General features: G+C 35.0%; 1 protein-coding gene and 1 non-coding gene across 2 annotated transcripts in view; both read right to left on the bottom strand.

Moving 5' to 3' along the window:
- The window catches only part of LOC120414589 (forkhead box protein S1-like), a 36,068-nt gene that overhangs the window by 7,826 nt on the left and 2,904 nt on the right, over positions 1-25,338 (bottom strand). The window contains exons 2-3 of the mRNA XM_039575829.2: positions 22,752-22,831; positions 1,095-1,152 (exon numbers count right to left, since the gene is read on the bottom strand). Coding sequence (XP_039431763.1) covers positions 1,095-1,152; positions 22,752-22,831 — 138 coding nt within the window. The remainder of the gene's footprint in view (positions 1-1,094; positions 1,153-22,751; positions 22,832-25,338) is intronic.
- Trnad-guc (transfer RNA aspartic acid (anticodon GUC)) lies at positions 9,945-10,016 on the bottom strand. Its single transcript has one exon. It is a non-coding gene; the product is annotated as a tRNA-Asp (tRNA).

Here is a 25,338-nt window from a genome sequence, read left to right as displayed (position 1 = left end):
ACAATCACCAATTTTAAATTTAAATCCTTTTTTCAAATTATCGTAAAATTCATTACACATTTTTTTACTTTTTTAATGCTTCAGTTTCGTTAAGGTATGATAGATTTGGGCGCCCTGAACACATTCCCATCGACATAATTGAATTTAAGCTAAGCTTTTTTGCCAATAAATAAAAATGTACATTTCTGCAGTAGCAAAAATAATGGGGCGCAAATGATCGCTTTAGATTGTTCCATAGCATTTATAACTGAAATATTCAGTTTTATTTAGGCCACTGCGAATATACTTACGAAACTTGCACATAAACTCACCTAATTTTTTATGAATAACTTATAATTAAAGTCTAGACTCGGTTATCCAAAAGCCTTGGGAAAAACTACGCTTAAGTGGTTTAGATTTTTTCCATGGCGGTATGAAATCTGGAGTTTTTTTTGAAAAGGTCCTATAAACCAAATTTTTATGTTTTGCTTTTTGGGTGTTTTTGAATACCCCTGACTCAAGGCGGTTCAAAAAACACCCAAAAAGCAAAAATTTAAAATTTGGTTTATAAGTCCAGACTCGATTATCCGAAGGTCTTGGACTGGGATAATCGAATCTACGGGTAATGCTACCTTATTGTTGAGCTTAGGTATGAACTACGCTTAAGTGATTTAGAATTTTAAAATCCAAGATGGCGGTGATGGAGCATTGAGAAAATGCATTTGTTAATTTTTAAGGCAATCAACCCCTCAAATTTGACCAAAACTGGGTCCCTGAAATCAAATTTGATGATAAAAGTAAGAAAAAACCATTTGTTTTTGTTTTATGATTCGATTATCCAAGTCCCATGCAAACCTTTGGATAATCGAAACGTTAATCGAGGCTTCAGATAATCGAGTTTGGACTGTAATAGGCCATCAACATTGGATTATCCAAAGTCTCATACAAACCTTCGGATAATCTAACTTCGGATAACCGAAACTTCGGATAATCGAGGATAATTCATATTAAAAAAAAAAATTATCTATTCTATCGTACACTGATATTGCAAAACAGTATATAACTGGCTAACTTAAATTAATAACGTCTATTTTTTTATTCCTTGCAGAACTCACCTAGATGACTCAGTCCATTGAAGCTCTCCTGTTTGATTTTGGGAAGATTTATCAGATTCTGAAAAAGAGACAAGAAAAATAAGGTAAGTGACACCTGATAAATTCAACGAGTTATTTCAAGGCAAAACCCATTGTCAATCCGTGTGGCCAACCCGAGCTCAAATCTACCGGAAAATTCCCAAAGCTCCCGGTGGCGTCCCACCCACCAAACGATACTGGCGTTGAGATATGGTTATATTTTTAAATCGTGGGAGTATTATGGATTAAAGCCAGAGCATAGAATCTCTCGCTTTTGGCTCGCCTGTTGTCGCCTTGTTGCCCAATTGAAATATACGGAACAGCTGGTTTGGCCGGGGTTCGCACACGTTCCAAATGGAAGTATAATGTTACCTCTCCCGAGAACAAATGTATAGCCGGGCGAGAACTATTCGCCCAATTGAGCCTGCCAAACCGTGCGTGCGATGTGTCCCACGCGAACTCCGCAGCCATTTGGATGGTGTGATAAATTGAAACGGGCTACAGATTACAATCAATCACGCCGTTCACGACGTCCGCCGTGACACGGTTTTTCACGACGAAGACGGCGCAGTTGCGGAGTGTTGTTTGTCTTTGCTGTTAATCGTTTCGTCTAATGAGTCGGCGATTCTTGTTGAACGCTTGTTTTCTGAACTATTCAAATCACCCATCGAACATGTCAAAATGTTTGAGCGGAACTTGATTGGTTGTAGCTACAACCGTCCACCGTTGTTGCCAGTTATCAATCTAAATAATATGACTTGGGGAGATAAATATTTGGTGTTTTCACGAACCACGCCCCGCTAAACAACAACATCTCGACCGTTTCAAAATATATAAACCGCGCGAAAGCGAAACACTTGTTCGTTGGGAGGGAGGAAACATCTCGGAGGAGTCGTCACCCAAATTAATTAACTCATCTAATGCCATTAAATCCAACATGACCTAATGATGGCCCCCAGGTTGCGGGGATTCGGGTGACAAAGTCCGACATGGCCGCAACGCCGTGAACATGTCGTCGACTACAAAGTCGCTAAACCGAACACGTGTCACAGCGCAGGTGAAAGAGTTATTTTCGACTTAGAAAAATAGATCCGACTTAAGCTGCGGTGACTCTTCTCTGTGGACAAAGGTGAATGCGAATTAATCAGACTTAAAAATTTAAATCCATTTCCGTCCTTGGCGACTTTTCTTTGCTTGACAATCTCAAAGTTGATAGCGGACAATCTTGCAAAGAAAATTGTGCATTTTTTTTTGTTCACGGTAAGTGTGTGCGAATTGACCTGAAAATTTGCCAGTTATTTTCGCTTGACCGCCTTTTTGCTTGCGAAAAAAAAGCTGCAGCGAAAATAAGTGTGCTAATTTTTAATTGTAAAATAATTACCGCTTTCTTCGCGCTTGATCGGCGCATTAAATAGAAGAGCGGGCCGAGCCGAGCCGAGCCGAGCGAGGTCCTTGGTCGACGTCCCCGGGCTGAAGGCGGAAAATAGGGCATTTTTCGATGGGCGATACCGGTCGAGGGAGTCAGTTTGAAACCTTCAAAACGTTTTAGTTTACATTTTTATTTATAACTGTTCAATATATATTTCAATATATATTTTTTATATGTTTGCCTCCAAAGTTAATTTATTCAACGTTTAGTAAGAATAAATTTCCAGAATTTGTTGTGTGCCTTTTGACAAAATACTTTGATAATGTTGATAAGAATATTTGCCAAATTACATGAAATTGACAAATTTCACATTTTTTTTTCAAATGTTTAATGTCGTCTATATTTTTTACAACTTCCAAGTTAACTTATTTGAAATGCCATCGGAATACAAGAAGATAATTATTTTAATCAAAAAAGTACCATCGAAAATCTTGAAGATATAAAACATATTTTTTGTAAATTTTCAAATTAGAGTAATACAGTCCGTACTCGATTATCTAAACTTCGATTATACGATGCTTCTCATTATAAACCAAGTGGACACTTTTTTGTAGTGGACACTTTTCATACAAAAAAAAATAGATTAGATTAGATTGGAAAAAAAAACTTTATTGTATGGAGCGTGGACAACCGCAGACCCCCCCCCCCCCACCCTATAGTGTTCACGTGGTTTATGGATGGCTCCAAACTAAGGACGATCGAATCAAGTTTATTTAAAAGGTATCATTTGAGTTCAACGACCTTAAATTAGTTGAAGGTGACAGAGTCTGGTGCATGTTATATTATTTTTGAATCAATACCTAATGAATTATCAACAAAGTTACGCTATATTTAATTTATTTCAGGATTTTTGTCCGTCAGCAATGTTGGAAGAAGAAAACAACAACTTCTCCGGTTGACGTTTACACTTAAATTCAACCCGACTGGTTGCCAGTAAAATTACTGAATTAAAGATTCTTCTGCAGTTTCTGCTGTTTTTTTTTACTATTTAAACAACCCTTTCCCCAGCGTTGGGATTCGAGTGAGAAGAAGGAAAGCTTTTCTCACTCGCGAGCGAGGGAGAGAACTTCTAGTCCTTTTCTCTTCTCGCTCGCGCTCGCTTTTTTTCTCGCGTTCTCGCTCTCGCCGCGAGTGCTCGCGAGCGCCTCGTGCTAGCCTTTCGTTCCAAGATAGCAATTTGTTTAACAGGTTTATGAATGTGAACGACACGATGGTAAAGAGGTGTAACTTCAATTGTTTTGCTGTTTTTGTCTTCGTTGCCAACGCGTTTTACTTCTCGCGAGCTAGCCCGTTCACGAGCGGGGAGTTTCTCTCGGCAGCTCAGGACTCGCGGCGAGACCTCAAGAGAGACGATTTTTTTCTCGCGAGGTTGCGAGAATGTCAACACTGCTTTCGAGAAACAATTAAGAAAAGTTACTTGTTTGCTTTTAATGAATCAATTCATCACATTTTGGGACCGAAAACGCATTTTTAAATTTTTAGTTTTATGCAAACCAATACAAAGTGCCAATTGAAATCAAATTATAATTTTTTAATATATATTTTTTAAATTTATATTTATTCAGATTTTTTTGTCATTTACATTCTTTAGTTAAAAAATATTATTGAGTGTGCAATCACAATCGGTGACTTTTCACTTCAGTTTTAATAACAACAGCAAATAAATGATGAAAAACAAAATATTTGAAATCGAGACATTTCTAAATCCGTTCACTGTAAAAATACATCGAAAAATTATTGATTTGAATTATCCCAATTTCAACTCCAAGAATATGTAAATTTACATTTTTGTTTGCGCTTTTTTCTCGTTAACAAGCAGTTACAATTTTTATTCAAAGTTTTTGTCTCTCGACTAGGGCAAAAACAACCCAATTTTACAATTTATTTGTGCAAGTTTTTAAGCAAAATGTGCATCAACCGCATCAACCGCAATGCTAAGAAAACATACACTATCAAACATCATTCAGATTCAAATTTTTCAACTGTGCAGTTAGACTTTTTTTCCTATTTTGTGTTTTAAAAACAAATTTATTTGTTTATTTGTTCAACCCTCAATTGTCAAAAATACATTCAAAGCTAGCCACAAAAGTAATTTATTTACTTAAAATAAGACATGATGCCACATGCCACATAATGAGCTAGAAATTGAAGATTTGATTTTAAAAGAATAAAATCGATTGAAAAGATGATTTTGACGATATTTTTAATATTTTTTTTACATGGGTGAAGTCGGGTTGTAGATGAGTTAATCATATTGTGTAGTTAAGGTTTCTTGAGTGCAAAAGAAAGATAAAATATAATATACATTAAATGAAACCCGAAATGATCACATTACTCATTTTTACGGTAACATGAGTTCTGCCTCAAACACGGAACCACCATATTTCTCCGTCGTCGGTCAGCAAAAAAGTTGATAATTTGGCAGCAATTTGTCAACAATTTGCACTTGTTTGCCTGTAGTGCATTTTCACAAATCAACCGCATCGAACTCGTCAGGAAGGGAGAAACAAAATACGAGCGAAAAAAATCGAGAGCAAAGCACCCAACGAATGGTTCACGCTGTAATATTGCACCGAGAGTGACGCGTCACGCGGTTCGACGAGAGATTTATTACCTGTTTATGAATACGTTAAATTTCATTCTAGTTTGTCAGCTTTCGTAACAATAATCTGCAACGGGCGGGAGCGAGCGTGATTTTGCTGAGTTGTGAAAGAAAGTCGCGGGATTGCAGTCGGTCGTGAACTCGGTTGAACTTTAGTTTAATAAAAGTTACATTCAACCTTTTTTTTACAATTTATTTTGGAGCCAAGCCGAGTTATTAAGTATGCTAACAATAGTTAATCCGTCTTTATTGAGCAATTCAAGTTGGAAAGCGGGGGAAGGAAACCCAAAATCAGACCCAAAGAAAGAACGATACGAAAAATTTTGTTGACCGTGCACTAACGATAATGCTGTAAAAATAAACATCGCACATTTCTCGGCGACTAAAGACCCTTTCTTCGCTGAAACTCTTTCCGACTGACTGACCAATGGCTGTCATTCACAGCGCACAGTAGCCAAACGGCAAATGGCAAACGACGCGATCGTTGATCGTCGCAGCGCGTTTGTTTGCTTCACGGGTTAATTTTTATTCCTCGGATCGTAAATCAAATCGCGATTTAGTCGTGGCCTCGATATGTAAGCACTTCGCTCCATTCAGAAGGATCAAATGGCTGACTGATGAATGAGATTGCGTTATCATCAGTGATGGGAAGTTGGGGGGCGCCGGACTTTTATATTTTCAATCGAGTTTTTTCTTATACTTTTTACATTGAAAATAAATATTTTAACATTTTTTTAGATATTTTTATGTAAATCAATGAATTTATATCATCAATTGAAGAAGTTGTTACCTATTTTTTCCAAAAAAAAGATTGTTAACAAGCTTTCATATAAATCCTTGCATAAACAATATTTTAGGGGAACACAAATAGAATAAAAAGGTTTTTAGAACGAAACTAAAATGTTTCTAGGCAAAATCTCGGTGCACAAGGCTCTGGTAGATGTGCACCGTTAAGAATTTAAAAAATCAAGCATATTATTCGAAAAATTGCAACAGGATCAATCATAACATTCTAACAAATTACTACACAATTAATTTTGGATTGCCATTTCAGTAAAATAATTAACTGAATGCGATTCAGTAATCATCACTTTTGCTGAAATTCGGTAATGAACAAAAACATTGCTGAAAAATCAGTAACTGCATATCTGTCAAACTGAAATGTCACTTATGACTTATTGTATGGATGCTGCCGAGAAAAAATCCTGTTTTAAACATGTTGTGTTTTTTTTTTAAATTTTGTTTTGTGATCTTTAGAAACCAAAGTAAGAAAAATGTTAATTACAAATGCCTCGAAGTAAATGTATAAATAACAGTACTGGAAACATTTTCAGTGACAAGCAAAATCAAATTTTTATAACTGAAATACCAGCAACGATTGCTAAATCTTCAGCAAATGATCTGTCAAACTGCCACAAGAAAATTGCTGAATTTTCAGCAAAATAATTTGACGTTTCTTTTGCTGAAATTTCAGTTGTTTTAACAACCATTTTATTGAAATTTCAGTAAATCATCTGTTAAAGTAACAAATATCAGTTAACTGAGAATTCAGTAAAATCTAAATTACTGAATCGTTTATTGAAATTTCAGTAGATGAAAATTCAGTTAAACATTACTGAATTTCAGTTAAAAAATTGGTGTGTACAAAATTTATCAAAATTTGCTAATTTTTTTTTTTAAAAAGACCATCAAAGAATTTTAAAAGATTTTTTGGAAAAAGAAGATTTTTTTAGCACTCGTCGTTCATTTATTCAACTGAAAAAAAAAACAAGTTTTACAACGAATTTAAAATATTTATTTTTAAATTTCGAAAAACACAATTTAAATTGGATTTTTTGATAAAACGTTTGTTTTCCTAACCTCCAAAACAGTATCGACAAAAGTGCTGAAATACAGAACTTTTCAGCACTAAAATGTATGCTGAAATAGTAGTTTATGCAACAAGTTGCAAAAAGAGTACTGAAAAAATCAAGTTTTGCATCGAGTTCAAAACAACATTTTTTTGCAAATCCAAAAAACACACATTGAGTGAAATTTTATGTCAAATTTTCATGTATTTTGTCAATAAATCGTTTAAATCAAAAAAATGTTGAAAAGTGTTACTTTTCGAAACAAGTGCTGAAAAGTAGAACTTTTCAGCATTTATTTCGAAAAGTGTTGCTATTCGATTCTGTTAATTTTGGTACAGGAAAAGTAGGCTATTTCGTCGTTCAAGAATGACAGGAAAAGTAAGTAGTTTCACGACGGAATTGCAAAATAGTAGTTTATGCAACAAGTTGCAAAAAGAAGATTTTTTCAGCACGTGTCGTACATTTATCCAACGAGGTTCACCGAGTTGGATTTCATTTCATTTCATTTTATTAGGTTGCTTTAACAATTACATTGGTGCAGTTGTTATCCTGAGCTGAGCTATGGACTACCTTTCAACAGCTGATTTGTTCAAAATGGGGAGAGAGTTTACTGGTACTAAGGAGAACGAATTAGACAGAGAAGGAAAAAAATTGCAAAAATAACCTTCGCCACCGAGTTGGATAAATATGACAAGTGCTGAAAAAATCAAGGTTTGCAACGAGTTCCATACAACATTTTTTGCATTTCTGAAAAACACCCATTGAGTGAAATGATAAGTCGAATGTTCATGTATTTTGTCAATAAATCGTTTAAATCAAAAAAATGTTGAAAAGTATTACTTTTCAAAACTAGTGCTGAAAAGTTGAACTTTTCAGCATCCATTTCAGTGCTGAAAAGTAGAACATTTCAGCATTTGTTTTGAAATGTGTTTCTATTCGATTCTGTTATTTTTAGTAGATAAAAGTAGGCTGTTTTGTCACGCGAGAATGACAGGAAAAGTAGGAAGTTTCAAGACGGAATTGCAAAAAGAAATGTTCAACACTGAAATGTAAGCTGAAAAGAACTTTCAGTATTGTACGAGAATGACAGCAAACCCGTTGTTTATTAACGGAAAATTGATTTTTTGATATTAGCATAAATTCGATTATTTATAAATTAATACTGTTTTTTGTTAAGGTTTTTGTGTTTTTTTAATCTATTAAATAAAATATTGAAAATATATAAAATATCTAAAAAGTAACAGAAGCGGCTAAAATTTTTTAAGTTAATTGAAAAGTTTTACAAAGATATGTTAATATCTAGTTTTCTTTAAAGTTTAGTTTTTTTTAGCAAATTTTCAAGTGACAGATATTACGTTAAAAAAAAGTTTTATCAAGAACTTAACAAAATAGTGCCTAATTTAGAAGTTTATTATTATTAAATATTTGATGTTTTAAAGTTGAATAAACAAATTGAACTTTGAATGATGCATTGTTTATGATAACAGTTGTTTGTTTTTTTTTTTAATTTCTAAGATTTATGAAGAAACAAATAAAAAATAAATAAAAAATGGCACTTCGCTATTAAGATTGCTACCATAAATATAATTAAACGTCGTTAGATTATGTAACAAAACCATGAAATGTTACCAAAATCTTTAAAATAGCGTTGAAATAATAAATAATTTGATCAAAGAAAACAGGTGGCCCACTTAAACAATCCAATAATCATAATTCATAAAGTATATTTGAAAAGTAAATCGCCCTAATGGCCTACCCGATTTAGTCGCCAACCTGCTAATATGTTTTATTGCGAAATGAAAAGTGAAATATTTTCCAAACAACCACCCATCAGTGTTGTTGCACGAAAGTTTCTAAAAATATTTGAACAAACACTCACTTTACCTAAAAACAAATCTCACTCTCTCTCGATCCTTCATTCTGATAATGGACGATATAAATCTAGTTTTTCTCCCTCAGAGCCCCCAGACTTTTCAAACTCGTGTATCACAAGCATTCGAATGATGGTGCAAACAAAATTCTTTATCTCTGTATATTTACTAACCAAATTACCCCCCGAGAAAAGTGGTTGGTGCCCTCCAACGACGACCCATAAATAAGTGGCCGCACGCGGATCCGCGGATCCTGGTTGGGCCGCCACCGGGGACACAGTCTCGGCCAAAATGTGTCTAGCTCGGCGTGGCAAAATAAATAAGTAGTTTAGATTGTACAACAATTCAAATTTATAGTCGACCCCTCCGGTCGGGCCTGCGACAGTCAAATCAAAATCACCATTCTGAAAAGAAATTGAACCACTTCATTCATGGCGGCTGCTGGGTTGAGTTATTTAAAATAAATAAAATTTTGGAAATGATTTATGAACCGTTGCGTTCTCGGTCGAACCGCGGCGGGTCATCGCGGTTGGTGTTAAACTTTGGTCCGCGATAGAGGGGCAGCCACTTCTTCTCGGAGGGGAAATTCCTTTGAAAAACACACACTTTTTTGCTGCTGCTGCTTAATGACTCTGCACCGAGAGCACGAGATTTAATTCGAAAATAAAACAACCATAAAGCTAAACAACAACAAAACGGTGGCTATAAAATCAAAATGTTTATACGAAAAAACGCACCCCGAGATCGGACGGGAGCGACTGCGCGATTGTTCTGCGCTTTAGATCTGGGGGGAAATGCTCGGAAAAACTTGAACAAAAAAGATAGATGACTAGTGGAAATGTCCCCAAACCGCACACACGCGCTAATTGCTTTTCCCAAACAAGCACACCTCTTTCCTCATGCAGCCCATGGAATTTTTATGCACCCAAAAAAAAACAGAAATGTCGTAAATCAAGACGGTAGGTTTTCCGCTGGAAAAATCGCCGCCACCTGTTGCGTGGAACGAATTTTTCCTACCCATTTGACCCGAATTTGTCACTCAACCAAACAAAAATTTTGAAATCGCGAAAAAAAGATTTCCTCCCCGACGGGGAATCGAACCCCGGTCTCCCGCGTGACAGGCGGGGATACTGACCACTATACTATCGAGGAATTGATGAAAGAGGAGAGAAAAAAGCGCTACAATAACTCAGCGGTCGGAACTCTGGCAGCTGCGCTTGAGCACTTGGAAGCGCGAAGCAGGTACAGCAACAACAACAACGCAAGAGAGAACGAAAATAACCTCGCGTGCTAGTTGTTGAGAGCGGGTTGGGTTTTTAGAGACTCTCTCTCTCTCGTTCTCCCGTTTTCCATCACACGAATCGGTTGTGTTGCAGGAGGAGGGAAATTCTATTCAAAGGAAAGGGGATGATGTTTTATGCTCTGTACTCTTAGTAGGGGTGGTTTTCAACCAATGATGACACTTTATAACTTGTAGCGTGGTTATCTATCTGTCCATCAACGAGAGTATTCTTTTTCTAGCAGAGCGATTTTTCTAAAATTTGTCGCTTTGAGAAATGCAATGACATTTAAAAATGTATTTAAATATTTTGTTTAAACTTTGTTAGGAGAAAAAAAAAACGCTATAGGCTTTACATTATGGTGTTAACGTCACGATTTTTGTGGAAACGCTGATTTGTTTTCACTGATTATACAACATCGTGAAGTTTATTCAACATAATCTTGAGAATGTAAAGCAGATCTGCAGATAAAAAAAAAACTTTTATTTAGAATTCAGTTTAAAAATAAGCACACAAATATTAGTTCTACAACCAGTTTCTGTAAGACCTGAGTTCTGGGAAACGTAAATCACTAAAAGTGATCTACCATTAAATTGCATTGTTTTTAAAAGTAAGAAAAAAACTTATTTTTTGTTAAAAGAAGGTATTTTTTAGTTTTGAAACAAGCATACAAATGGTGTAAGCGATAGCGTTCGTTGAAGTATGTGCTAACGTCAATTCGTTTTTACCTTTGTTTGATTAAGAACATATTTTGTGAATTGGTGATTTGGATGCTTCATTCACTCAATATAAAAAAACTAACTTAATCCAACTATGTGGTTGGAGCCTTCCTCACAACAATGGCTGTACACAAGTTTCATCTATTTTTTAGATCCGGCTTCAAAAAAGTACATATCACTTAAGGGGCTATATCTCGAGACAGGGTTGCCAGATCTTCAATGTTTTAGACTCGTTGGAAAGGTCTTTTGATAACCTAACCAACAATGCGTCGGATGGTGGATCCGGACATAGTTTACATACATTTAAGTGAGATCCGGCTTCAAAAAAGTACATCAATATCACTTAAGTGGCCATATTTCGAGACAGGGTTGCCAGATCTTCAATTTTTTGGACTCGTTGGAAAGTTCTTTTGATAAGTTAACCAACAATCGGTCGGATAGTGGAGCCGGGCAAAGTTTACATACATTTAACTGAGATCCGGCTTCAAAAAAGTACATCAATATCACTTAAGGGGCTATATCTCGAGACAGGGTTGCCAGATCTTCAATGTTTTGGACTCGTTGGAAAGGTCTTTTGATAACCTAACCAACAATGGGTCGGATGGTGGATCCGGACATAGTTTACATACATTTAAGTGAGATCCGGCTTCAAAAAAGTACATCAATATCACTTAAGGGGCTATATCTCGAGACAGGGTTGCCAGATCTTCAATGTTTTGGACTCGTTGGAAAGGTCTTTTGATAACCTAACCAACAATGGGTCGGATGGTGGATCCGGACATAGTTTACATACATTTAAGTGAGATCCGGCTTCAAAAAAGTACATCAATATCACTTAAGTGGCCATATCTCGAGACAGGGTTGCCAGATCTTCAATGTTTTGGACTCATTGGAAAGGTATCTTGATTACCTAACCAACGATGGGTCGGATGATGGACCCGGACATAGTTTACATACAGTTAAGTGAGATCCAAATATATGTGAAAACACATTTTTATACATAACTTTTGAACTACTTATCGAAACTTCAATCTGTATAAAACTCGATCTATGGGACCCTAAACCAAGTCGAATGCAACAAGTTCGGGTCAAATCGGTTCAGCCAGTGCCGAGAAACATGAGCTAGTTTGTTGGTCACATACATACATACACACACACATACACACACACATACACACACACATACACACAGACATTTGTTCAGTTTTCGATTCTGAGTCGATATGTATACATGAAGGTGGGTCTATGACGTTTTTATACGAAGTTCATTTTTAGAGCAGGATTATAGCCTTACCTCAGTGAGGAAGGCAAAACACTTAAAATTTTCGCTTTGGTCTTATTAAGGAGAGTAATTTTTTTTTAAAGTATGACAACATAACTGTTTTACAAACGGACTACGATTAATTAAAACTTTGGATAATCGAGTCTAATTTTTTTCCCAGTGTAAAAATCGTTTTTTTTAAATATCTAAAATTTGAATTTGAATTTCATCTAAATTATCTAAAATTTGAAAAAAAAATCAGTGCAATTTAAGTGCATTCGGCTGAAAACAATTTAAAGTGCGTCCCCTGCGGTTATAATCATTTTTAACAAGTTTGAGTGAATTTAGGCTGGTACAATAGTAGTTTATGCAACAAGTTGCAAAAAGAGGATTTTTTCAGCACGAGTCGTACATTTATCCAACGAGGTTCACCGAGTTGGATAAATACGACGAGTGCTGAAAAAATCAAGTTTTGCAACGAGTTCCATACAACATTTTTTGCAATTTCGAAAAACACCCACTGAGTGAAATTTTAAGTCGAATTTTCATGTATTTTGTCAATAAATCGTTTAAATCAAAAAAATGTTGAAAAGTGTTACTTTTCGAAACAAGTGCTGAAAAGTTCAACTTTTCAGCACCCATTTTAGTGCTGAAAAGTTGAACTTTTCAGTATTTATTTTGAAAAGTGTTGCTATTCGATTCTGCTATTTTTGGTACAGAAAAGTAGGCTATTTCGTCGTGAAAGAATGACAGGAAAAGTAAGTAGTTTCACAACGGAATTGCAAAAATATGTTTTAAAGTTCTTGTTCCCCCCCTCCCCTCCCTACAAAGTCGGCCCGAAAAATCCTCGAATTTCCTCAAATCTTACACTTTTTGAAAACTAATGATTGCAAAACAACTGAACTAGTGTAAAATGCATTTTAAATCACTTTTTTCTTGTTTTTTGACCCCCGGTCAGAGCCAAGGGACAGAAACTTTAAAAAATATTTGCATCGGCCATTTTGAGTTTTTGTGAATTTTCCAATTTCATCGAAAAAATCAAAATTTATTGTTCATTCATTTAATAGATGATTTTTTGTATTGTTTAAATTTAAAAAAAAATTAGAGTAATAATTTGATTATTTTTTTTAACGTTTTTTCGATATCGAACTTTTTTTTGGATTTAATTTTTTTTGTTTTTTTTTTTTTAAATAAACCTTGTATATTTTTATTTTTTTATTAATTTATTTATAATTTTTTTGGATTTACAAATGCAAAAAAAGGATTTTTTTTTTAGAATTTTTAATATGCATCTAATTATTTTTTGTTTGTTTTTTTTTCATGAAAGATTAAATTTTGTGTGCATAACTCGCAAATTGAAGTCCTGATTAACTGGGAGCTGCAACTGTGGAGACACTCAAATAATCATAACTTATAACTGAATTTAAGTTAAGGAGACATTTATTTTATTATAAAATTTATTTATTTTGAAAGTTTGAGAAATCACTAAAATATAATTCACGGTGTGTTTCGTATAACAAAATTACGATAAAAAAACAGCAAGTCAGATTTTTTACACCACGAAAGAAGGGCTCTTTCCTGACGTTTTATGGAGTGAATCGAAATATTCTGAATGGAAGTATTTTTTTTTTTAGATTTTTAAGGCTTTTTTTCAGAATTTTCTCTGAAAATCGATGGATTTATGTACATTCAATCAAATTTCTTATGAGTATGCTTTCAGATTTTTTTTTATGTATTTAAAGAATATTTGACCTCCAATAAAAATAATTTGTGATGGGTAATTATTCGCCAACTCAAACGAAATCGTGAAAACTTGCCCCGACCCTTCTTCGATTTGCGTGAATGTTTGTGCTGAGTTTTGTCCCTGATTTCGATCATTTTTCGATATCTTGTTGCGGAGGCTCGGTACGCTCCCTTCGATTATTGAACATTCGAAAAAATACGTGTTTTGAAATAATTTGCAGCCTGAAATAGTGATGGTTTGGAAATTTGGTAACAAAGAGACCTTTATGTAAAATTACAAGCCCAATTTAATGGCGTACATAGAAAAAAAAATCAATTCCCTTCCCAATTCCAAATCGTTTATAATCCACCATTTTCATGCATAAATTCCTTCGTGGTTCTCAAATTCATGAACACCATTCACGATTTTGAGAGTTGACTTTTTTCCGTGTACTCAGAATTCCGATCAAATGAATTTTTCATCGAAAAAAAATACGATTTTTTTTCAAAAATTGTGCCATTTTTCGTAACTAATCTGTAACTAATTTTATTTGCAATTGTTTATTTACATTACTTATTTATCGTGTTATCGATTTGCCAAAATAACACCCTTCATATTTTAAATTTTTATTCTTAAAAAATGCATGCTGAAAAAATATGTTAAGCTTTTTTAATTAGAGACACATTTTTGATACACACTATACATTAAACATTATCATGCTTCTACATGAAAACTATACGATTAAATTAGATTTGAAAAATTTATGAATAAGAATCACGCACATTCGTTCTATTTCATAAGCCGGTAACTCCAAGCCTCAGTTTGAAGATTAAAAAGTATTAAAACAAAAAAAGACGTTGTTACAACAGATTTTCGGGAGACGTTTTAAATTATTTGAGATATTGTAATTTTCTTGGTCCTTATTTTTAAATTTATTACAACCGCTTGGAAGAAAACTGCTCTTTGTTCTCTTTCAAATGTATTTAAAGATTCAAAGAAATGCCCAAATAACTCAATCTCTACGCTGTCATATTTCAGCGGCACGATTATTGCATATTTTCATCCGAATCTGCGCGCCGATATTGGTTATGATTAATTTTTCGTCCCATTTCAGAGTCAGAGTAATTACTCCCTGGCAATAGCTCATACCACCCAACCTGCATCGGCCTGCACCAAAGTGACTAATGACGAGTGAAATAATATACGATTCGACGTAAATTTTCAACAAATTAAAATGGTATTAAATTTTAACTACACCTCTCGCCCCGCTTCCCTTCCTCATCCCATGGGAAAATCGAGGGCGAGGAACTCGGAAAATTTGAAAAATGACAAAATCGTTGTTCTCACTTGGAAGCCTACCTTTGCTTGCCTCCTCGACGAAACAAGAGCAGAGCAGCAAGGTGCTCATAAAATGCTCATCATTTGAGCGGTCGTAACTCATTTCGACGCCGGCGGCGTCGACGGTGTCGCCGTCGGTCGGAAAATGCTGCGCTTTTCCGATTTTCTGTTCTGAAGGTGATTTTACACGATTGCTTCGGATATTAACAAGTGTGAACAGTTTTACGACGCGGAGGGGGGTAAGCGAGAATCGGTGTTTAAATAATAGCATTTTAATTCTTCTGCTTGTTTTTCCTCGCTGTAACTTTCGATGATTTAGGTTGACACTGAAATGTGGTCGGGAACCTGTCCAGACCCTGGTGGGAAAGTGCAAATTTACACAAGCTCCGAAATCTCTTCCCGCGTGCGGTTCAACTAAGTATGCACATTACTTTTCACCGGCTGACAATTGTTTGTTATTTTTAGGGTTTTCCATTCACTGAATCATAATTTAAAAGCCACGTTGCGCCACCACACCACATCTCGTAAATCCCCGGCAGTGCAGCAGCGTTTGCTTCGTTTGGCCACAACAGTTCTTGTCCATGACTCCCGCGCCGTGCGCGGAGTTGAAGATTGAGATCGGCCAGGCCAAAGCTGTTGACACGCCGGGATTAGTCGATCCCGGGCCAGGGGAAATTTATTACCCTACGCGGGAACCTTCTTCACAACAATCCACACCCAGAGCCAGGAAAGATAGGTTTTCGCCAACTGAACCGCTGCGGCAGCTGCTGCTGGCAAGGTCTCCCCGGAGGGAATTGACGGCGGCGAAGGCGGCGCGTGGTCTCAAGAGCATTCTTGGACAAGTCGAGAGGTTCTAACTTTAGCAGCAGCATTGTTTTAAAATTGTCACGGACATTAACACACTTTCCTCACGCCGGGCTGTTGGTTCTGAATGAATGGAAGTTGTGATGCATCGGAGGGAAAGAAGGGAAGGGAATTACTGCGGAAATAACAGGAACGTAAATGGAGTACTTTACAGATACTTGAACTTGTCATTCAACAGTAATGTTTTAATGTGGCGGAGGTGGAGCGTGGAATGTGAATCTGATGTTCTGTGGAATAATTAGATTGCAGTAGAGGTCGTATTTATACGCTATGAAATTGATGGAGGTTCTGATTGAAATGTATTTTTTGCAATTCCTACTTTTTCTGTCAATCTACACTCATGAAATTTTCAAATAACAGTGGTGCAAATTTCATTGTACCACTCATATGTGTTGAAAAGTAATATTTTTCGAAGCTGTTCCGATTTTAGGGTTGACCACACGGATGCCACAGACAGAGAAAACAAACGTTTTCCCTATAGTGTTTTAGATATTGCCAACAATTTGAAGCAACGCACAGTGGGCGAAACTGGACCCAAAATGGTACTTATTTGAACGCGGCTGGTTCCCATGTATAAAAAATAGTGTTTTTCATGCAAAAAAAAAATCCGGAGATTGATTAATAATATTTTTATCCACCGCACGAAACGGCAAAGGGTCCCTTTTGTCCCCAATTCCCCGATTTTCAACTACTTATCTTGAAGATCGCACTGTGTTTAGAAAGGAGGCTTTATACGGCCATCTAAATGCACTTAACTTGTGTGAAAATGTCTCAGAAATCCAGTAAAAATAACCACCAGCACCACAAAAAACATCTAGGGCCCATTTAACACTGATTCCGCTATAAAAGCATTTTTGAAGGGTTTCAAGTGTTAGATAAGTTTTTAAAAATCTGAAAATATTTTTATCGGAAAGATCAGACAATATTATATAGAAATGATTATTTGCACTTAAAAGTTTGACATATTTATGTTGATATCAAAAATAAATAATAATTTATAATTTATAATTTAAAAATATTCGAGTGACAGTTTATTCTGCGCGTGGGAAATTTGGCCCAAAACTGATTTTTCTTACATTTTATTTAGTTTAATTTCTTCATCAACATTACTTTGTCCAACTACATTGTCTGATCTTTCCGATAATGATATTTTCAGTAGAGCAGTTCTCTATGAAATCGGTATTTTTTAGAATTTTATTTTTTGTATTTTTTCGGTATGCCCAAAAAAGCCATTTTGCATCATTAGTTCGTCCATATAATTTTCCATACAAATTTGGCAGCTGTCCATACAAAAACGATGTATGAAAACTCAAAAATCTGTATCATTTGAAGGAATTTTTTGATCGATTTGGTGTCTTCGGCAAAGTTGTAGGTATGGATATAGACTACACTGAAAAAAGTGATACACGGTAAACATTTTTTTGTGATTTTTCATTTAATTTTTGTCACTAAAACTTGATTTGCAAAAAAACACTATTTTTATTTTTTTTTTCATTTTTTGATATTTTTTAGAGGACATCAAATTTCAACTTTTCAGAAATTTCTAGGTTGTGCAAAAAATCTTTGATCGAGTTATGATTTTTGAATCAATACTGATTTTCTCAAAAAATCGAAATATTGGTCGCAAAAAATCCTCATTTTTCGATGTCAAATTTGCTATCAAAAAGTACTTTAGTGAAATTTTGATAAATTGCACCGTTTTCAAGTTAAAACCAGTTTTTGGTAACTTGTTTGAAAATAGTCGCACTTTTTCATTTTTTAAAATTAGTGCACATGTTTGCCCACTTTTTAAAAAATATTTTTGAAAATCTAAGAAAATTCTCTATATTTTGCTTTTTTGAACTTTGTTGATGTTTTCCAAGTCCCACCCAAACAACCCACCATTTTCTAACGTCGATATCTCAGCAAAAAAAAAAATATTCGTGAAATTTTTCGATCTTTTCGAAAAAAATATTTTCAAAAATTCAAATGGGCCAAATATTCAATTTTACGCCCTTTTACAATGTTAGTTACCAAAAAATGGCCTTAACTTGAAGGCTATGTACTTTATCAAAATTTCACTGAAGTACTTTTTGATTGCAAATTTGATTTTACATCGAAAAATGAAGTTGAAAAAATTTTGCGACTAATATTTCGATTTCTTTAAAAAATCAGTTTTGATTCAAAAATTCATAACTCATCATAACGCAACCTGGAAATTTCTAAAAAGTTGGCATTTGATGTCCTATAAAACATATTTTAAAAATGAAAAATAAAATTAAAAATAGTGTTTTTTGCAAATCAAGTTTTAGTGACAAAAAAATAAATATTTTTTTTTACCGTGTATCATTTTTTTCCAGTGTAGCTTTGCCGAAGAAACCAAATCGATCAAAAAATTCCTTCAAAAGATACAGATTTTTGAATTTTCATGCATCATTTTTGTATGGACAGCTGCCAAATTTGTATGAAAAATTATATGGTCAAACTAAGTATGCAAAATGGCTTCTTTGGGTATACCGCAGGTACCAAAAAAGTTTCAGTCGGATTAAAAAAATACAAAAAAAAAATCGAATAACCGAAATCTGAGAGAACAGCTGAGTATTAAAAAAAAGTTACCTGTTGTCTAGGAATTTGCAAAATGGTCAGAGTAATTTATTTATCTCGACCTTTTCTCGTGTTGATTCAGAAATGTTAAATGCAACTCTTGGCAAAACTTGTTTAGTTTTTTTTAATCATCAATTTGTTGATCGAAATATGTACCAATATATTGGTTATAAACAAGATATTAAGCCTTTTTAAATGTATTTCTTGGTTTTGAAAATTTCAAAAAAATGTTCTCGAGAAGCTGTGAAAATTTCCAATGCTTCTTTTTTTTAAGAGCTAGTCCACGAGCAAAGCATACCCATCTCGCATCGACCTCACCAATCTGCCTGAAATTTTCAGGGGTTGTTTGTACATATGAAACTAGCATCTGGCCAAAATATGAGCACTCTAGGTCAATGGGAAGTGGGGCAAATAGGGACACAAAGTTTAAAGGTTCAAAAACGTCAAAAATCTTAAAAGGCTATAACTTAGGCAAAATTCAATTTAATTTCAAAATTCTAAATGCATCTGAAAGGGCTTGAAAAATGCAACAAAATGCGCATCCCAATTGGTTAAATTTAAAGGGAGTTATTGGCATTTTAGTGAAAAAATAGCATAATTTTAAAACTCAAATAAATAAGTGTTCCATCCAGATATCAGCTCGGTTCGACCTGCAGCTTGTAGAGGACATCTTTGGGTAAGGCAGTTTAACATATTAAATAGACACTTTTACTTTTAGTGAATTTTTTGGTTGTAAATTTTTGCTCGGGGACCCCTTAGATCAAAGTTTCCGATGATAATTTTATCATATTCGTGTTCCTGAGACAATTTCACAATAGAAACATACACAAACATGTTTATTTTCATCCATTTTAATCCTTTAAAAAATGAAAGTAAAAAAAAAATTAAGAAGCTGCTTTTTTTCTGGTGTCATCTAGTATCCTTGGAAACGAACTTGATTTTCAATTAATGTGAATCGAAGATTTTTTTTAACTTTCATTTTTTAAAGGGTTAAAATGGATGAAAATACACATTTTTATGCATGTTTCTATTGTGAAATTGTCTCAGAAACTCGAATATGATGAAATTATCACCAGAAAATGGGATCTAAGGGGTCCCCCGAGCAAAAATTTACAACCAAAAAATTCAGTAAAAGTAAAAGTGTCTATTTAATATGTTAAACTGCCTTACCCAAAGCGTTCTCAGTCTCAGATGGTAGTCTCAGATGTCCCCTACAAACTGCAGGTCGAACCGAGTTGATATCTGGAAGGAACACTTTTTTATTTGAGTTTTAAAATTATGCAATTTTTTCACTAAAATGTTAATAACTCCCTTTAAATTTAACCAATTGGGATGCTCTACCCTGCATTTTGTTGCATTTTTTAAGCCCTTTCAGATGCATTTTGAATTTTGAAATTAAATCGATTTTTTCCTAAGTTAAGCCTTTTTAAGATTTTTGACGTTTTTGAACCTTTAAACATTGTGTCCCGATTTGCCCCACTTCCCGTTGACCTAGAGTGCTAATATTTTGGCCAGATGCTAGTTTCATATGTACAAACAACCCCTGAAAATTTCAGGCAGATTGGTGAGGTCCAAACGACGTCCCATACAAAGGGGTTTGCCCTGTTCGTGGACTCGCTCTTAAATTGATTAAAATTGGTAAAAATAGGTCCAATAGATTTGAAATAATATAAGCATTTGAAAATTGATTGCAGCTTTTTTAACACTTAAAACAGCTCCACTTTTATGTTGTTTATGATTAACTTAATCCAAATGTGAAGTTCTTTTTGCTGGAAAATTGAATGTTATATCACAAAACGACAAAACATATCAAAAAATCTCTATTTTTAAAAATAACTTTGCGGGAATGTTTCGCACATACTTATCTAAATCTAAAAAATAGAGCAAAAAATTGGCCAATTTCATACATTTTTTTTATATTTTTCATTCGGCTAAAGCTTTGTGGGAGCCTTCCCTTTGGCCAAATAGGCCATTTAGTGAATTTTTATGATCTCTTCGGGAAAGTATTTTGAAAATTTGGGTATCATTTCATTATTCCGTAAAATTGATTATTCGGTCCTTTGAAGTTTTAGTTTTGATTCCAAAATTTTCAAAATATTTTTTTCTAGGAGATCAGAAGTATTCAGAAATGTTTCACTTTTGCCATTGTGAATTGGACCATATCTTGCTGAGATAAAATCAGAATAGACACTCATGGCTTTTTTTTTTAAATCGAAAATCGTAAATGTTTAGATAACATCAAATTTAAGTGGCTATATCTCGAAAACGACGCTTTTTATCAAGACAGCCAGATCTACAATCTACACCGAAGAGAAGACCGACAGCCAGATCTATCTACAACATTGCCGAAAATACCAAATCGTTCAGAATATTATTCTGCAAAATATAGAATTTCAAATATTTACGTAACATTTTTGTATGGATAACTGCCAAAATTGTATGTAGCATTGAGCGAACCAATGACATAAAATTACTTTTCTGGTCAAAGAGGCCCCACACATAGTTTTAGCTAAATAAAAAATACAAATTAAATCCATTTCCACATTTCACGGAGAACTGCTCGGACGCTTTTTTGTCCAAAATCAAAAATAAAAAAAATCGAGTTAAATAAATTATAAAAGAAAAAAGTTACATTTTCATTACAGTTTTTTTTTCTGAATAATCCCAACTTACAACTTAGACACCAAATTGATAAAGTTCTACCAAAAAGAAGTTTCTTTATGAAAATCCACTAATTGATCGAATAATTCCCGAGCATTCCCCAAACTAATATTTATAGGTTTTCCCGCCCCTCAGTTTGTTACTCAAGACGTGACAAAGTTTTCCGATTACAAAAGTCACTCCACTGACAGCAAAAGAAAATGCTTTCGGCAGCCGTCGGTCGGATTTTCCTTCTCATTTAGGGAGCTACCAGCTTTTAATCTTAGGCCAACAGTCATCCGCGACTCCAACGATTTCTCGTCCGTCCGAGACCGACGGTGGTTGCCTCTGGGAGTCTTAAATTTACGTAGCTCAGCTCTGGCTCTCTCGCCCCTCTGCGGTATGTTGTCTTGTGGGGATTAGAATCTGTAATTTAGGTGATTCTTTTTTTTTCCTTTTTTATTTTTAAATCTGATTGCTTTTTTTTCTCTCACTTCTATTTCGAGATTTCCTTCTGGTAGTCGACCATTTTGCGAAATTTTGCGTTAATTTTCTTTCGCTTTCCGTTTTCCGACAGAACTTTTCCCTTCTCGAAGTCACCCCAATTAACCTCGTTTTCCTCGAGGCCAGCCGACGGCTTCGCTTTCATTTTAATTAACCCTCTCGATATCGTTTTACGTGAGAAAACGACGTCCTTCTTTTTTCGTGGGGAAATTGATACCCTCTTTTTCACCTGGGGCTTTTCCGGAAAATTACACCTCAATTAGTGCGCAGATTTCCGCGCCCTCCCTCGTTACGAAGCCGGCTAATTCACACCCAATCACGATTAGAGAAATTTTCTTCGTTGACGAGTGAGAAAAAAAAATCACGTAAATAATAATATTTACACCGCTGTGAGTGCCGAGAGAGGAGCCAGCCAGCACTGGTGATGGCGGTGGCCACTGTTTGTACTTTTTTTGTTTGTTTGTTTTGAGTTCAAATGTGAACACAAATTAAAGTAAATAAACAAACAAAATTTGGTCTCAATAGAAATCGTGGTATAGAAATGAGCTCTTCGTCTCGGAGAGGGTATGTGACAAGAGGAAAGAAAATGAAGAAGTGAAACAGGAAATAAGATGAACATAAGATGAAAAAAACTGTTGGTCTCTGACCCCACCCCGTAATCCATGGTTGTTCCTGCCAAAAAGGTGATTAATCCTGGCACCCGCGTGGCATTGTTTGACGTTAGCTTTTATAAACTATGCGAGCTTTGGCTTGTGGCAGAAATTTATGATAATGTGACCCACGGGGTGGTGTTTTTTAGCATCTGATAACCGATTTAGAAAACTGATAACTTTAATTCTTTAAAAAAACATTTGTTGTACTTATAAGTCAAATTATTTGAAAATAAAAATTTGCCATTTCTCACGGTTGACAAGATCAATGTTCAAAGTACGATTGATTTCTAGTTAAATATTAGTTAAGTAGGATATTACTCACCATGCTCGGCCACTTTGTCTCGTATTGTATGGAGCCATCGGGTGGCGCCATGTCGCTGTTGGCGGCTGTTGTCGCCAACACTGTGAAAATGAAAAGAAAGAAGAGCATGTGATTAGAAAAAAATAATAATATATGTTTTGCAAAAACTTTTTTTTTAATCAACATTTTTTATAGATCTGAGAAACAATCTATCATCATTTATTAAAAAAACATTTTGATTTATTTGTTTTCTTCATGTGTACGAAGAACTCAAATAATACTTGGAAACTTGATTGCCTTATTTCAATTTCATGTCAGCTTGTTAGTTTGCAAAGTACACCCTAAAATATAATTGTGATTGTATCACAAATTAGGATTTCATCAAAATTGCCAATCTAATGAATCCCTGGAACAATCTAACTAGCAGTTCTCCTCTAGATGTCCTTCAGAGACTTGAGGAGGGAAAAATCCCCAACCCTCATTTCTCATCTCTGAGTTTTTTGCGCATCCACCACCACCGCCGTTCCAAACTGCTTGCGAGCTTGATCCCGATGATAGCTGATAACCTATTAATTATCATCAATCTGTACAGCCGGCGGGCAAGGCAGGCCATCCTGATAAGGGTGAAGGTACACAGTTCATTTCTAGTGAATCCGCATTTCGCGTAGAAAGTTGATACTTTGAGTCTTCTGAATTTGCTTGCGGCCAATTGCGCTGCCAGGAGCGCGTGTAACGACCTGCACGTGTTCTCTTTTTACGCGCCATTACGGCGCTTTCCAGAAGAAAAGGGATACGGACGAGCAGAGATCCACGTGGCCGGCAGGTGGGATGCTATACTGTTGGTATCAATTACAGTTTCGGATGTTGCCGTAGCGGTGTTGTTGTTCTAACTGACGTGTACAGACGCCACTTTCCTAACCTTAAATAGACTTTAATTTGATGTTTGCTATCACCATGGCTCGACAGTGTCGACGGTACTCTTCAAAAAAAAGACCATCTCTCACATTATCACCTCCGGTGGGTCAGTTATCGCGCACATACAAAGCGCGTCCAAATGTTCAGTTCATTCATGTTATTTACTAGAGCTTGGCTCAAGTTTTATAATTTTCGATAGAGGCAAGCCCGTGATGCTCTTTCGGACCGGATTATCAAGCAAACTGCCACCACCAAAGCGCAGGTCACTGGAAAAGGTCTTTGCGAACGCCCTGGCTGCTGCTGCTATAAATTGTTATCAGCTCTTGATGATGTACCAAAAAAAAAAGTGAATGTAGATTGTTTTTTTCGGAACATATGTAACATTATGTAGTGTCTTGACGTATCAATTAATTTTAGATTGTGGATGCTCGTGACATGCAACTTTGCAGGACGTCAGCAGTTCAAATTTAATGTAAATTACAGCAAGATTAACACAGTCCATCAACGTAATCCATGTTGTAAAATTGCTGTTAAGTCCTTGTTTGATCTTATTTTTTCTTAGTCGAACTAGATTTAACCAATTTTCGTACTGCAGAACAAAATGGTTAACTGAAATTTACTGATTTTGGGTAGGGACTATCCATAAACCACGTGGACACTTTTTTTAAATTGTCGAATCCCCCCTCCCCCGTCGTGGACAATTTACATACAAAAAAACTTTTTTGTATGAAGCGTGAACAATCCCCTCCCTCCTAAAGTGTCCTCGTCGTTTATGGATGTTCCCTTATGTAAAATGTAAAAAATCGTTTAAAAAAAGTTCATTGTTCGGTGATTTACGATTTTTTAAAATAACTTAGCAAAAAATCTGTAATATAGTTATTTAAATATTATGAAACTAGCGAAAAAAGTTAAAAAAGAAATTTTCACAGATACTTACTAACCCGATTTAAATTTTATTAATTTTAAACTTCAGATTTTAAAGAAAAACGTCTAATGAGGAATTGTTAAAATTTGGATCGGTGAACCACCAATCAAAATCAACCAATTTCTACAGAACTTCGATAACATATTTTTGAAATATTTCAGATTCAGTTTACGTTTTGTCAAGTAACGTCATGATTCGAAATCCGGACACTTAGTAGCATATCAGTTTTGTTATAGCTGGCAAAAAATCATGTAATAAGTTGTAAATGTAGAAACATCATCAGAATGTAGTATAAACTGTCAGTTTTAAGAAAATGTATGCAAAATATGTCTTTTCTAACCATTTTTCATCAGAATTTTAAAATTAAAATGACTTGTTGTGCTTCGAATCCCGGACACTGATAAAAGCTGATTCGAAATCCGGACACTTTTGCTTCGAATTCCGGACACTGATAAAAGCTGATTCAAAATCCGGACACTTTTGCTTCGAATTCCGGACACTCGATTTAACTTATGAATCGCACAAATTTGGACTGAAATGTTAGTGAATGGCATTATTTAGATCTCAAATAAGCTGTTAACATCAAAACAAATGATAGTTTATATATAAAATGGCTAGAAATTTAAGAAAATCAAAAACATAAATGTCTGCTTTGCCTTTACGGTGCTTCGAACGCCTATGAAATATTTCAAGTGAAATGTTTCGCATTTTTGGTAAATTTATTATTATATTGTATTTAATTGTTTTGGCATTAACTACAGCGTTCAA

This window comes from Culex pipiens, chromosome 2 (genome assembly GCF_016801865.2).
Source record: "Culex pipiens pallens isolate TS chromosome 2, TS_CPP_V2, whole genome shotgun sequence".
Taxonomy (NCBI): domain Eukaryota; kingdom Metazoa; phylum Arthropoda; class Insecta; order Diptera; family Culicidae; genus Culex; species Culex pipiens.
This window is presented reverse-complemented; position numbering and strand designations above follow the sequence as displayed.